This window comes from Amia ocellicauda, chromosome 2, assembly GCF_036373705.1.
Source record: "Amia ocellicauda isolate fAmiCal2 chromosome 2, fAmiCal2.hap1, whole genome shotgun sequence".
In the NCBI taxonomy this organism is placed as follows: domain Eukaryota; kingdom Metazoa; phylum Chordata; class Actinopteri; order Amiiformes; family Amiidae; genus Amia; species Amia ocellicauda.
Window position 1 is genome coordinate 23,114,213 of NC_089851.1, and position 14,443 is coordinate 23,128,655.

At 35.6% G+C, this 14,443-nt stretch overlaps 1 protein-coding gene across 1 annotated transcript; it reads left to right on the forward strand.

Annotated features, from left to right (window-relative positions):
* The first annotated feature begins 367 nt into the window (after positions 1 to 367).
* Positions 368 to 6,119, forward strand: timm21 (translocase of inner mitochondrial membrane 21). Its single transcript, XM_066721284.1, has 6 exons — positions 368 to 931; positions 1,130 to 1,192; positions 3,051 to 3,148; positions 3,604 to 3,677; positions 3,780 to 3,885; positions 4,571 to 6,119. Exons 1-6 carry the CDS (start codon positions 595 to 597, stop codon positions 4,661 to 4,663), a joined length of 771 nt encoding a protein of 256 aa, XP_066577381.1. The 5' UTR covers positions 368 to 594; the 3' UTR covers positions 4,664 to 6,119.
* The last annotated feature ends 8,324 nt before the right edge of the window (positions 6,120 to 14,443 follow it).

A 14,443-nucleotide genomic window follows, 5' to 3' on the forward strand; every position in this document is an offset into this window, starting at 1 on the left:
TTGTTCTTCTCCTACAAGTAGTAGTACACACTTTAAAATAGCTTTAAAATATTATCACAAATAAAGACTCCCTACCAGAAATACACTGTTGTATACAATGTGGCATACTCAAGCATTTCACTGAAAATAAGTTTGTGTTTGTTTGTTGTTGTTGTTGAGTTTAGGGGGTGGCAGGTGAAGTTGATGTGCTGTACAAAGTCTTATGCTAAGGAGGTGACAGTTTGAAAACAGTGGTCTAGTGTAATGTAAGATTGTTATTTTGTTCTGACTTTCGTTTTGACAGTATTTCTTGCTAGTTTTCGCAGTGCATTGTGGGATATGTAGTCCTCTTTAACCGAAAGCCTTCATCACTTCATACAGGCTAGAAAACTCCAAGTCCCAGAATACCCCGGAATTGCAGTGGCGCTGCATTTTACAAGGACTGCCGCAAATTAAATTGTTAGAAATAAAGGTCCTATCAATACGTATTATTTTTAGAACATAAATATAACTTTGTACTTTTTTGTTACATGTGTGAAGCCCGCTGTCCTTTCATTCGTCTTCCTAACCCGTGTATTGCTTCACTGCAGTTGCGATTGCTTTAGAAAGGGCAACATGGTGTCCTCCTTCATACTTAAATGTGCGAGTGTAAAATGCCAACAAGTGCGTTTAACTCATACCTGTATTTTTCAGTTCTTTAAACCAGCTCACACTAGTAGCATATCCTTGCAAAACAATGGGAAAACAGCGTTTAGGACTGGTTATTGCAACCTCACGGAGCCGTCTCTGATCGCTGTGCGGCCCTGCAGACCTGTCCTGCTCCTGCCCAGCAAAGGCATCTCCACCGACAGCACCCTGAGGACGGGCAACCAGGGCAAACATGGCAGGGCTGGACAGGTGTCGGTGCAGAGACGCCAGGGCGACTCTCCCAAACTTTCAGCCACTCAGAAAGGTGAGGCAAAGCTGGTTTCGCCTCGGCTGACCATGTCCCCCAGTCAGGACTGTATTCGTCAGTGTGTGGACTTGATCAGTCCTGGGGTTTGTTTAAAGTGCATACATTTGTTATCGCGTGTGGTTCTGGGAGTATACAACTTGTATATTTAAATTAATAATAGTGTATGATGCGCCTTTTTTCTTTTCTTTTTTCCAGTTAAAGAAGCAGGAAAAGATTTTACATATTTAATTGTGGTACTGGTTGGGATTGGAGTAACAGGTAGGTAATGCAGCTCTTTATGTAGCTACAGATGCCTAAACTATAAAGCCAAATTATATGTCCATTACACATCATTTCTGAAACAAATCATATATTAAACTGTTCTATAATATTAGTACAATACATGATAAACAGAATGTAAAATGTAGCCTACCATTTATTCCTGAATTAGAGCATTTGCATTTTATAACTAAATTGCTATAACATTAATTCATGAGTAGACATATGTAGTTTTTCTTGCCCAGGAGTGGCACAGAGCAGGTTTTATATAACAATGTTCAATAGAACAATAAATATGAATATTTTCTTAGAAACTTTAATAAGATGTGCTATAAAGCTGCCCAATTCTCTATAAACCTTTCCACCTTTGATCTGCAGAAACTCGTTGCTCATCAGTTATGAGTGTCATCATAAAACGTTATGGACCTATATCTGTGTTCATTCAATATGAATTGATTCCCAGAGCATTTTTGCACAGACTGCAACATAGCTTACTTGATAACTGTCCTGTGATGCTCAATCCAAAGCAATTCAACATAGGAGATTTTCTCACATATTTCAATAACCTGCTCCTTTATAATGTAAATTAACTTCTTGCATTATTCTGTGTGTCCACATGACAGATTGCAAATTGTAGTACTTGCAGACAATTGTTTTGACAGGATATTTTCTTTCTTTCTTCTTCTCTTTGCTCTGGCCCTTAGTAGGATTTCATTAATATTTCCTGTTGACCCCATAGATTTAACAGCCAATACATATTGATTTTAAGAAAATCCAAGCCTCACTCCTCATTCTATATATTTGTTTTGTTAAAAAGCATTTATCCAATTTTCTGTTAATGAAAAGATGTTTATAAGTGTTTCTATTGATTTGCAAAATCGATAGATCTGGCTGCCTACTTTGAATGTTTGATTTTTTGGTGATGTCACTACCAGCCTTTATAACTTTAATTAGCGTTGTTAATTTGCATCCCTTTCTCAATTAAATCAGGGAGATATGTTGACGAATCATGAATTTATTCATACTCCAGTAAATGGGCACACTTTAAAATGCAATCCGGTGAGAGAGAAGTGTTAGAGTAATTAACGAGTTAGTGTGCTGTAACTCATAGAGTGAAAAAAAAAATGCAGAAAGAAAATCGAATTAGTTGAGTTCTTAGAATTACAAACAAGGTTTTTCATTACACTACGGCACACTGACTACTTAATTACTCTGTATCACATGACTGCAGTTTAAAGAATAATTTTCATGGAAAGCAATTATTAATAAATGGATGATTCCTCATCAGAGTTCCGTGAGTTGATAAATTAATATGGATTAATAGTGCTAGTGACAGGCAAAAAAACATTGAAAGTTAGTAGCCCTATCAATAAAAGCTTTTGCCTTGTGAATTTAATCAGCCAAACTTATACCTGTTTTGTGTTGATGGTTAATTTATAATAAGTTCATTAGTCAGTTGAGTGATTTGTAGACATCACGTCTGCCAAGTTTTATGGATCTTTGGCTGCCTTACAAAACTCTGCTGCAGTTCATTTTTGTGTGCTCTTTCATTTGCTTGATTGGTAAGTCTGTTATGTTTGGAAACAATATATATGTATAAAGGGTTTCCACCTATTGTAATTTATATTAGTCAGTAGCCTTTTGCATTTCTTGTTCAATTTTAGTGCATCTAGACTTTTACCCTGCTCAGAAAATAAATGGATAATGAATGCTTAGTATTGGAAGCATCCAGCTCAAATGACAAATGACCCCTGTTTTTACTGTTACTTTGATCTACTGTACGTCAGACATTGGGAAGCTCCAAAAGTTGTTGCTCTTTTTATATTTATAGCCCCTAATAAATCTTTCTTTTCTTTAGGTGGACTGTTCTATGTTGTTTTCAAGGAGTTGTTTTCTTCATCTAGTCCAAGCAAAATATATGGGAAAGCTTTAGAGAAATGCAGAGCCCATCCAGAGGTGAACACAATTGGAGACGTTTCATACTTTACTCCTTCAAAAACTAACAATGAGATCTTACAAAGAATTCTACAAAAAAGCCTGATTAAGAAGATGGCTTAGACCCTTAGAGGTGTATAATCTTTACAAATATATTAATGTACAAGAAATGTTAGGGGCATAATGATATTGTTTAAAATGATGTAGTGGAAAACTCCAACATCCTGTACCTTTCTAACTGTTCTACTCTAACTCTTATTCATGCACTGACTCAATAAAGAACACATCTATGTATTTGGGCATTTTTTTTAAAGCATGTAATTGATTTGCTTTATTTTAAAGTTACTATAAAATAGTATACAATATGAGCATCAAGCTGGTATTTTTCTGTTTAACCATCAGTCAATATGTATTGCAAATGAGCCAGGATAGTTTTGTTTTTTGAAAGCCAATGTATTTTTGTTTTAACTCTGTAGATTATTGGAGTTTTTGGGGAGCCGATCAAGGGCTACGGTGAGATGACTCGTCGTGGCAGGAGGCAACACGTCAGGTAAACTCAACACAGCTTGTAGGCCTAGTTAACAGAACTTGAAACCAGCTAATTGTCCTGGGATATAATTTTTTTGTTTTGTTTTGTTTTTAATCTCCCCAGTCACGTTGAATACATGAAGGATGGGTTGAAGCACATGAGGTTGAAGTTTTACATTGAGGGATCTGAACCAAGAGTACAAGGAACAGTGCATTCAGAAGTCAAAGAGGTATATATGTCACATACTTTTTTCCTGCTAACTATTATACTACTTTCCAGTGCCCGTAGGTGGTATCTGGGCCTTGTGCATTGAAGAACCAGAGGAGTGAGTCAAGGAGACCAGGGAGTCATGTTCAGAAGATTTATTCAGCACACCAGCTGGGGAGAGTCTTATACCGAGGCAGTCTCAGTACAAAGTCTCCAAGTTTGCTAAGTTACAGTGTTTCTTATACATTTAGCATAATTTCTTCATTGTATGTCCTGCAGATTTTTCTTGACCAATCATACACATTATATTTGGTGTAGTCACTACTTAATTGGCTTATATTTGCTGCATAGTTACGTTGCTCATCTACAGAACACAGGAAAAAAACAGTAGCAGTACATTTAGGCTATTCCTGACATTTGCATTCAGCACATTTAATAACCACGTTATACCGGAAAATAATAGGGTGTAACCACGAGACTGGGTACTGGGTCACTAGAACTAGGTCAGTAGGGCACAGGTGCTATGTATCTGCTTCTTCATGCATCTTGCCTGATGATGCCTGATATTTATACCACAAGTACAGAAGTACTGTGGTTGTTTTGATAAGCCTTCTGAAAACAGATTGAATATAAATTAATGTAGTTCAGTCTAGTTCAATCTAGTTATGAACATATTTAAATGTTTTGGTTTCATTTCCTTTTCACAGAACCCGGAAACAGGAAAGTATGAATTCCGCTACATTTTTGTGGATGTCGATACATACCCAAGAAGAACAGTTGTCATTGAAGATAACAGATAAGATAAGATGAACATTGAGAAGTGGTCTAAGGCTTTGTGCTGAATAACTTCACTCGAAACAAGAATAAAGACAAAATGTGTATATTGTGAATTCCCTTCATGATTTTCCATCCAAGGATTTTATAGGCAATGGAATAACAATGAGGTGCGATTGGATGTTAAAGCAAGTTGCGTTGGATTGAACATTAAAATAAAGCTGTATATCTTTATGTCTACAATAGGTTTCGTTCAGTTGTGTCCACATAAACAGAAAAAAGACAATTGACCACATTTAATGAATGGCAGAGAGAGAATTTAATGAGTAAAAAAAAAAAAAAACGTAAGTAATTGCAATAAATAGAGGCTTCTGCTGCCAATAATAATTTCAAGGTAATTTGCTTTGTAGACAATAAAGCTGAGAAGCATTTTCTGGAAATTTACATATATTTGATGTGCTCTTTGAAGAGACTAATGCCTGCTGAATTATAATGAATCTATGATGGTTAAAGCATCTTGATTGGGACTGTGCCGCATTAAAATACTGCAGTAGTCTTATGAAAAGAAACTGTTAATAATTAAGTGTTTTTGCTGCCAGTCTCTCAAAACCTGTTAACCTTTGAAATAAATGCTCAAAGCAGGTTATTAAGTTCACATACATTGGTGCTCCTGACAATGTAATGGAAATTTTCAGAAAAGTATACAAAGTTTTTATGTATAATGATGTCCCATACGACCAAGACCTTACTGTAACAAAAGCATGTTGACACTCAGATACTGATCTTTCTTAAGAAGAATGAGTGTTGATCTGTAACAGATCTCGTGGTCATCCAGGAAACAACGCAATTGTGCAATTTTGAGTGATTTATCAGTCTCTACAGCCACACCAGGAAGCTGCATTGACTCACCAGCACTGATAGAACAGCATGCTTTGTTTTACTAGACAAATTATTTAAAAAACAAGCACATTTTTCTTCCTTTTAATTTATCACCAAATGTAATTCATGAGACATATCCAATAAAACAAAGGGTCCACACAGATACTGAATGTATTCAAAGCACTAAGTTTTAACCTTGCATTGTTATTTTTCTAATGGGATTAGGAGGGTCCCATGGGGGATCAAGTTCGATAGCAGCATGCGTTGATATTTTGTGTGGTTTACCCATTGGTACAGATGCATTGGCCTGTAATTGAGCTCCAGAGCACACAATAAAAGTGTGATGTGTTATTAGAACAAATACTGTTATGGAAGTAACTTTAATATTTTGTTTCTATGTGACACATACACATTCCTGCCCTTCTCAGTTTGCTTGTTGTCATCTGGTTTCATGGCAGGAAACAGAAGAACCTAAAAAATGATGTATTACAGAACATTAGGTGTTAATTGTAAATGTAATCGTTTTTTATTTGCTGTATTGAATTGTTTGATTTGTAAACACTAATTCTGTTCATAAAACAATAAAGGTATTTTTCATTGAAACTATTTTTCCCATAAACCACTTTTATGTATTGTGGTCTCCACTGGTTTATAAATTGATCACTGAAAAGGGGTTGTGGCATTTGGTCAATTTGATCGAATTGTAATTTTTGGCACTGAATAGAACCTCAACATTTATTTTGTATTGTGTGTACTCAGGTACTTATGCATGAACTGAAGTGTTACATTTACTGATAATTTTATACTGATACACCTTTACTGTCCTTTTTGGCATGAATAGGTAGTGGAGTTGCTCTTGGTGTATAAAAACCCACAAGAAAACATACAATTGCATGCAGCAAGATGTTAATTTCAATCCTGTGGCAAGTGCAGTTGAGCCTTTCTGGGAAGTGTCCAATATTTCTTGCTGTTGTACAACACTGTGCAGGAATAGCTAGTTGGACTGGATAACATGTGCCACATACCTTGATGTTTTTGGAGTCTGTTAGCAACATTGTTAGCATATCAATCTCAATTCCCCATCCTGCTGTTGGAGGACAAATTCCAGGGCTTTAAAGTAGTCTTCGTGGATAGCCATGGCTTTAACATCACCAGCCTTTTGGGCCTGTAAATGTGGCCCATTTATTTACTGTCCTATGTTGCTTTATGTTCAATAAAACCGCATAACTCAAAGCTACTTTGATAGTTATTTAATTGAAATAGTGACTCTGACAGTATATAGTAAGCAATGTATTTGTAAGTTTCATTCTAAATGTAATCATTTTCATGGTTATTTGTGAAATTTTGGAAAAACGAATTGTAAAGAATATTTAATATGGGCAGTACTGTTTATTTTATTTATTTTTTTTAGATTTTTATTTTTATAATATGTGGGGTGGGAACTTCCTTTTGTTTGATGTCTTGCTTTGTAGATAAAAAGCCTAACTGTTGTGAAGAGACTCCTGCACAAGATCTAAAAGCTTTAAAGATTACTTTAAAAATGTGACTTTGTAACGAAGTCAACTCTTCATGGTGATTTGGATTAGCCGGTGTAATCCAGAACAGGGTGTATTGCTGCTGTTGCAGCTGAAAGCATCAAAGTATGAAGTTCATTGCATTACAAATTGTTTCATTGAAGTGCAAGGGCTATACAATTTCTCTTCACTTTAGGATTAAAAATTAAATAATGTGCCACAACTAACAATACAATTGTACCTTGGCTTGGTCTTCAAAAAGCTCATGCTGTTTGTGAGGATCATTCAGCTCAGTGAAGGCATTGCTCAGCTTGTTCTTCAAATCGTTCCGAAAGTCCTTCTTCAGAACGGTGCCTGAATGAAAAACAGTCTGAAGTTAAACACGTATAGCAGGATTTGTGGTTGCTCAAGCAATATATTTCCAATAAGTAAATATATGTTACAGTACTTCAATTAAGTTGAACAGGAAGACTATGTAATTAACTAAAACAATGTAAACCCTGAGAGGGAGATGGTGATTTAATCTTTGAATGGAGCATATTGTCTTGAGTAAGGTCAAAACACACATGTAAACTCTGCCAGTGTTCATTTTCTCTGCAAAGGCATTGAAAGCTGACAAACTTATTTATGTCTTTAAGAATATTAACAACAACATATACATAATTTAACATGGGAGGTCAAAAATCATGGGTAATCTGTACTATTCTATATAACACAAAGTATAAATTAAAATACCTTCTTTCTGTTTCTGTTTGTTGAACACATTATTCGTCCTAGAGAAACCTGTAAAGATTTCTCTTGACTGAACCCTGGGTTATGACAGGGAGTGTGTGCATTTTAGACTGTCCCTGGAGTGTTAGATACGGTATTTATTTTTAAACCTTATATCCTTTTTCTGGTAGATTGTCAAAAATGCTCTTGGTAGAAAGAAGGCATGCTTGACAACAGAGCAAATGACAGTCATAGAATGAAATGTCAGAAGGGCATCAAAACAATGGAGGCCTGTAAAACAATAGGACTGGAATAGATTGGTTCACTGATCACAAATTCATTAAAATCAAACCAGAGGAACAGCACAGATGCAGAAACGCTTGCAAAACTGTAGAATTCACTTGTTAGGAAGGGGTAGGGGAAATGTGTGCCCTTAGAAATCTCATGGTCAACTGACAAAAAATTCAAATATGAGGGGTATTTTCTGTCAGCTGGGAAAAGTGACATATTAACTTAAAAGTACTAGAGCAGATATATTTGATATGTAAGAATCTGCATCACTGCAAAATGCTGGAGCAATTATCAGTTTTGTAGTAGTTAGAAACATTATGTAATTCTTAATTTCACACATGTCATGAATATGGGCCCAGTTCAATTAGCTTTTAGCTGGAAGAAACAATTTGGGGAAATTAAATATATGGCAAAAATAAATGAAATGGTGTTTTATTCTCATTCACCCTCTGCCATGTTTAAACTGATAAAGATAAAGCTCCTTTTTAATTACATGAAGTAAGTGTACTTCAAAAAATGATTTAAGTGTTGAACGTGAACAGAAAGTTTGAGCACTGACAGGTGAAGTGAATAACTGATAATCTCGTTATCATGGCACCTGTCAGTGGGTGGGATATATTAGGCAGCAAGTGAACATTTTGTCCTCAAAGTTGATGTGTTAGAAGCAGGAAAAATGGGCAAGTGTAAGGATCTGAGCGACTTTGACAAGGGCCAAATTGTGATGGCTAGACGACTGGGTCAGAGCATTTCCAAAACTGCAGCTCTTGTGGGGTGTTCCCGGTCTGCAGTGGTCAGTACCTATCAAAAGTGAGTTAGGTCTATGCTTTCATTTCTGAACTGACGCCCAATTTCATACACTTTATCCAGCCCTCCCACAACCAGCATATAGAAGTAAAATAAATATTGTTGTTTTTTGTGGTTAGGAGTGGAGGGGATGTATGCATTTCTGTTATATCCAGCTCTGGGAGAATGGGTTAATTTTGTTTAGTACCTTAAGGTAGAGTCCAGGAGCAGTCCTCATGTAACATCAAGGAGGAGGACCATTACGTTGTCCATTTACTAGGATGAGCCAAAACTGTACTCTTTCTATGTATAATTGCTGAGAATGATTGGTCAGGAAATTGCTATAAACTGATACTCCGAAGACTGATGTACCTTTCAGAGTATTTTGGAAACACTGTAGTGAATGTGAAATAGCATGTTTCAAGAGAGGTGTCTTGAGTTTGCATCTTTCTCTTGTCAACATCAGTTTGTCAGGACCAGGTGACTAAATGAAAACTGAAGGAATTTCACCTTCCATCCTTTAAGCAAGGGATTAACCAGAGTAGGAGTACGAAATGGCAAAATAATCCAGTTTCAAGTGCTGTTAAGCACAAAACACTGTGGATTATGTTTGCTCTATTCAATTATACAAATTTGCAGTCATTTATAACTGGTTGAAAGGTGAAGCTTATCATTTTTTCAAGAATAAAGAATAACCCTTCATTCCTAAAATGTGGTTATGTTACATACAGGAGGGGATCATCCTTTCTCTTCCCTTAAATTGCAGTGTACCTCCAGAAATCCAAGACTATCCAGGAACTTCTTTAGGTATTGTATAATTTTAGTTCTCTTAATGAACTTTTGTGTCACAGACTCATTCGTGATCAAATCAAGATATCGTTGACGATACCTTTTCTCCTGTAAAGACAAACACACTTTCATTTAAAAAAAGGATATCCATATAGTAACACAATGATGAAGTAGAGCATCAAGGTGTACCAGACCCTAACTGAAATTAGCACTTTAATAGAATGCTGTCCATATTTGCAAATACATACCACATATTGTTGGGGTAAAATTGCTTTCCAGTAAGATACTACTTAAAACTTGCTCTTATAAGGGTTTCCTTGTTCTTATTAGGATTTCTCTGCTCAGACTTATCTGTGTGGCAGATAGAGATAATTTCTACTGCCGTAGACATTCTTTAGTTAACGAACCAAAACTATATAACATGTTCTTATCAGTATAGTGTGTGCTGTGTCCTTGGTACCAGTGCTTCCATGTCTGGATGAAATATTGTTTCCCCAATTAGAAAGAATACCTTATCAATTATTGCTTCCCGAGTCTCGGAACTGCCCCGGGACATATGCCTAGAAAATATCATCCTTTGAAATATTGCTTGTAGATGTATAAAAGGCTGTGTGAAACTTTCAATAAACAAAGATAAACGAACAGACATTGTGTCAGTGACTTTACTTCCCGGGCCTGTCTCCTGTCGAAAAGCCTCATCTGTTACTGGAAGCGCTCACTGGGGTGCCTGATTCACTGGGACCCGAAGGGTTGCTTCAACTGAAGCGTTGTACCTTAACACATGTTTTTAGAGGAAGAGTGCTAGGCCTTCATAAAGATTTCTAAGATTTGATTCTAGAACAATTTACATTTTTGAAATGTATAAGCCCTGGGACCTGGGGGTGGGGGGCAATCTAGCTATTGAAATTTGATAGATACTCCATGTGTCCCAGAAAACCACTGCCTTAAAATAGTAGTATAACAGTAATTGAATCAGCAGCCTTGAAACCCTGGAGGGAAAAGAACTCAAAACATGTATCTGCCTACTATTACCCTTAGCTCAGAAAGATGTGCCTGTCAGGGATTAATTTATTCAAAACAGGGTTCTTTATTCTTTTCTTTTCTCTCTCTCTCTGTGCTCTGGCTGTCTGTGGTAATGTCAATGGAAATGTCAGCAACACCTGATCTTTCAGCCCAAAGTGAAGGTATGGGAGCATGTGCAAACAAGGAGAGAGGAGCTGCATTTTGACTGGGTTAATGCTCAGCTCTCCCTCCTTGATTTTTGCAGGATCCCCCTCTACTCCAACTGCGAAGCACATCCTTGTTGATTTTAGTAAATTTCTCCTCAGGCTCATAACATCTAAAAATGATCCATATTTGAGAACCATGTTTCCTTTTAAAGATTTACATTATTTACACATTCTTTACATTTTCTGTAAGGGTTAGATTTAATTTGTAAAAAAGGAAAGATTAACAAGTGGTCCTATTATTTAATATGAATTAGGGTTTCAACTTGCCTCCACTTTGTGTATTGAAAATATGTGAGGCTTGTGACCTCTCAGATAATAATATATTTATAAATACAGAATCATGTAAAGGTGGTATGACTTCAATATTCCTATAGTTTTAAAAATCTATTGTACGACGTTTACTCTTAATGATGTGACTTAATACTGACATATTTTACTGAAGTTGAAAAATTAATTGATTAAACACTGTATAAAATGTCTAATTCTTAGGATATGTCATAGGCCCTTCAATAATCCCTGATTGGTGATCTGCATGCCTTCATGAATTTAAAGTAATCAAACATCAGTACCTGGGTAATTATAAAATGTCCCCACATAGTAATGATGATGATTATTGAAAAGTGGTATTAATGAGAAACATGGAATGCAGCTATTATGTATTTGACAGAGGCATCCTTATGTGTAAAATTCACTTCTAAAGTATTTACCATATATACATTAATTCCTTAAAATACATTGTTTAGAACAGAAAATGTAAATAATCAAATCAAGTAACTATTGAGTCAATTAATCACAGATATTGTCATTCATTTTCATGTTTAAATAGTTAGATTTGTTGCATGTTCAATATTAATCATTTAATCAGGTTATTTATTTGTTTAAATCCAGCTGTGATGCAAATGTGAAGTTCACTAACCGGTAGCAATAGTCATCATACAATAAAGCACAATTATTGTTTGGAATAAAGATTAAATATATTTTTGTATGAAGTGCAATAGTATTAACATAACATAAGTGTTACAAGAGGTGCTGGGAGGGGTGACTGCTGGTGCCTAATAATTGGTGTGTTTATTTAATATGTTTTTTTTATTTTGGAGTGTTTTGTTGTGGGTTTATATTTTCACTTGTTTTATTACTTCTGTTATATTTTCACTATTGGTTTGCTTTTTATTCACTTTAATTATATTTTCACATGAAAGCAGAATTTTTCAAAAGCTCCAGGCACTAATTAAGGACACACCTGTCTGATTGGGCGCTGTCTCCCACTGCTTCAACTAGCACACCTGTTTAATTTCTCTCCTCACCCATAATGAGGAAAAACCTGCTTTAAAAGACCAGTGCAGAGAGCAGCAGGCAGTCATGCCTGGGACTGAGAAGGGAATAGGACAGCACTGCAGGGAGCAAGGCAGGAGGGTGTGTGGTAATTAGGAACAATAAAGGCCAGCAAGATGGAGCCTTGAGGAACAGAGGCAGCTGCTGATTGGAACAGGGAAATTGTTTACAGCATGATAAGTACTCTGATGTTCTTTGGGGAGACTCCCTTGTTTTGAAGGAGTTTTGGCTGATTGCTGTGCACATTTTCTGGCTGTCTCTTGGTAATGTGAATATAGCATCCTCCGGAAAAGTGAAATGAAGTTTGAATAAACAGTTGAGATCATTCAATGCAAGCAACTTTGTGCCACTTGTTTGCCCGAGCTAAATTTTGGATTTTATATATATATATATATATAATTTTTTTTTTTTTTTTTTTTTTTTTGGCCCGTTGTATATGTAATGTATATTAGATGGCTGATTTGTCCTTATCTGTTAACTCCCAATAGTTTGCAACAATAAAACATACTTCACAACTTGTGGCTTCCAGTAATTGCTAATTACTATACATGCACTGTAGTGTACAGTAAGACTAGATTTTAAATGATACTACTGGTAATGAGTTTCATTTTTATATATATATATATATATACCACATTCATCCTAATAGATGCGCAGGCCCTAATTTACATGCATTCCCCCTATTTCCGTGGTTCCTCCTCAATTAATTTTTTTTTTTTTTTTTGGGGTGAATGAGCCAAGGTTATTGTTGCTCATGTAATGTGAACAGATTTAAATCAATGAATACACACAATGTAGCCGCTTTGCTTAAATAAGTGTAACTCCACTCTGGCCACTTGACCTGCACCAAACCCAAACTGGTGCAGTTAACACTCCTAAATTAGTGAATTTACTCCTATCACAGAGAGAAATCCCAGGTGTAGCACTGAGGTAGTGAAGTCCACTACAAACCACATATATGATAAATAAAATATTGAGACTCCACATATATTTTAACATATTACTACAATTAGGCTAATATTTAATGCAAAGTAAATAAACCAATACACTCCAAAATGTGTAATTCAAATGTAATTTATTAACACTTTGAGCCCTATCAACTATGATGATGCTTTGTTTCCAATATTTTATAGTAATAATCGGCAACTATAATTGCAACATTGATGTGTAATAAAATGCCATTAAACCCCAAATTGCAACTACCAGCCTGCTTTAAGATCGAGGTTTGTTTTTCACATTTTTGGCCTCATATTAGAAGTACTCAAAATAATGTATTTAAGATTCAAACGACTGGGAAAACAGTACCCCAGAAATGTAACTGACAGCGTTTAATATACTGATAATGTGATATGAACATGTTATAGGCAACAAGAAGAGAAAACAAATTGCCAGGTTGCAATAATATTTCAGATACTGAGATTAAAATCTTAACACAAAATTGTGTTTTCATGCAAAGAAAGCACATGCAGTGGATCAGTAACAGAGTAGATTTTGTAGAGCCAGTATATGTACACAAACTGCATATATAATCAAAGCTTTTCTGTGATTCTAAGAGGCTCAGAGAGAAGCTGGCTTTCAGTAATCCTTCAATCTTTTCACTCCTTCCTTTCAATCTTTTTTTTTTTTAAGTGTTGGTCATTTTATTGGTATGTGTGTATATATTACAAATACTACTAAATATGACTATTTTATTACTTCTACAACGTGTTGTTCCATGTACAGATGTAATGTGTTTCTTGTTATCCACTGTGCTGTGCCCTTGTATATTGACTAAGCAATATCTCTCTGCTTAGACTTCAGATTTGCAGCTGAATACTTCCCCACAGGAGGTGCAGACACCACAAGCCTCAGAGTGGTGAGTTTCATAGTCATAGCACACCTGATATTTTTGTTTGTTTTAGGTTTTGATATTTGAATCCCCAAATTGAGTTCAACGCCTTTAACACAGAACCAGAAGTAAAGTAACTGAAATAACTCTATTGGATTGGCAAACAATAAGATTAGTCAGAATTAATGGGTTACATTACAGTCAAGCGGAGGATCAAGCACAGAGGGGGCGGGGCGCTGCAAATGTATTTTAAACAAATTACGAAACAAATGAATATTATTATTATTATTATTAATAATAATAATAATAATAATAATAATAATAATAACACAGATTCGACATGAACATTACATGTTTTAAGCCTACAATGCAGAGCTTTGTAACAACAGTACATTTTAATTTAGATGTATGGACAATTTATTTAGGTATACATCAACTCAAATGGTCAAA

What these genes read in the sequence shown, in the direction of transcription:
- timm21 (XM_066721284.1), top strand. Translation starts at nt 595, where the DNA reads ATGGTGTCCTCCTTCATACTTAAATGTGCGAGTGTAAAATGCCAACAA. An exon ending in GGTTGGGATTGGAGTAACAG is followed by an intron (nt 1,193 to 3,050) that starts GTAGGTAATGCA and finishes TCTTTTCTTTAG; the next exon opens with GTGGACTGTTCTATGTTGTT. An exon ending in GGCAGGAGGCAACACGTCAG is followed by an intron (nt 3,678 to 3,779) that starts GTAAACTCAACA and finishes TAATCTCCCCAG; the next exon opens with TCACGTTGAATACATGAAGG.